The 1,237-nt window shown below is 61.1% G+C and overlaps 1 protein-coding gene across 1 annotated transcript in view; it reads right to left on the minus strand.

Annotated features, from left to right (window-relative positions):
- The window catches only part of LOC104130402 (relaxin receptor 1-like), a gene marked incomplete at its 3' end in the record, with an annotated part of 18,828 nt that overhangs the window by 396 nt on the left and 17,195 nt on the right, over positions 1-1,237 (minus strand). Inside the window, exons 11-12 of the mRNA XM_035898944.1 lie at positions 680-1,090; positions 26-241 (exon numbers count right to left, since the gene is read on the minus strand). Of these exons, the coding sequence (XP_035754837.1) occupies positions 26-241; positions 680-1,090 (627 nt within the window). The remainder of the gene's footprint in view (positions 1-25; positions 242-679; positions 1,091-1,237) is intronic.

Consider the following 1,237-nt stretch of genomic DNA (forward strand, 5'->3'; position numbering starts at 1 on the left):
GGCCCTGCAGGGAATGGGGGTTCACCTGGTATTTCCACCTGCAGCAGGGAGAGCAGCTTGAGGAGGAAGATGGGTATCCAGCAGAGAGCATCCGTGAAGACGATGAAGAAGAAGCGCTTTGCGATGGCGACTTCCCGGGAGCAGACGCCTCTCTCCGCTGTTCTGGACGCAGTGACGTGGATGGAGTAGAACATGCCGGAGTAAGCAAAGACGATGGTGATGAAGGCTGCGAGATTCAAGCCTGGAGAGGAAGAAATCTCACTCTGAGCGTTGCCAGAGTGCAAACCTCGGGAGCTGGGAGCGGTGGCACAGCCGGTGGCAGCAGGACGGCTCCTGCTGTTATCACTAGAGGGGGCAGAGCCAACAGTCCCGAGTCCCACCTGAGCCCAGCGCTGCCCCTGGCCTTGGCCAGGGCTGGGGTGAAGCTGGGCACAGCACGAGGCTGGAGCAGGGACCCCCTGCAGCCTGGGGTGAGGGCAGAGCTGTCACCCCCATCCAACAGGGTCCCAGGGGGGTGGCAGCGCCCCGTGGAGTCAGACGTCCCGCTAGCGGGGGCAGCACGGGCTCCCACGGCACCCGGGAGGGGACCGCTGGGCTGAGCAGCCCCGCTCCCACCCGGGAAGCCCATCCTGTCCCACATTGTCCCAGCCCCGGGTCCCAAGTCCTGAGGTGACCTTACCCAGGTAGATGGTGGCGGAGTAGCCCCGGGCACTGGGCCGCTCGCCCAGGTCAGGCTGCAGCGGGAAGCACACCCCGTTCCTCCCATAGTAGTTCCCGAAGGACTCCTTCCACCAGAGGGGGATGATGCTGAGGGAGAAGCCCAGAAGCCAGATGGCCACTAGCACCGAGATGGTCTGCTTCTTGCCCGCCCTGTGGTGGCTGAACGGGAAAGCGATGGAGGAGTACTTCTCCAGGGTCACGTAGGTGAGCAGCAGGACGGACACCTCGGAGGAGAGCATGGCCAGGCTGCCCGCCAGCTGGCACTGCAGGCTGCCCATCCAGCCCTGGGCGTGCTTGTTGTATTCGCCCGAGTACTTCAGGTCGAAGGCTCCGATGATGAAGAGGTAGATGCCCATCAGGCCATCTGCACCTGGGGGGAGGCATGGTATGATGAGAAAAAAACACCAGTGGGCACATGGAGCCCTTTGCATTAATGCCATGGGAATAAAGCCATTGTGGAGCCGGGCAGCCTTTGCCTTTATGCATATACATATATATATAATATATAATATAATAT

The sequence above is a fragment of the Egretta garzetta genome, unplaced genomic scaffold (genome assembly GCF_000687185.1).
Source record: "Egretta garzetta isolate BGI_Z169 unplaced genomic scaffold, ASM68718v1 scaffold318, whole genome shotgun sequence".
Lineage (NCBI taxonomy): Eukaryota > Metazoa > Chordata > Aves > Pelecaniformes > Ardeidae > Egretta > Egretta garzetta.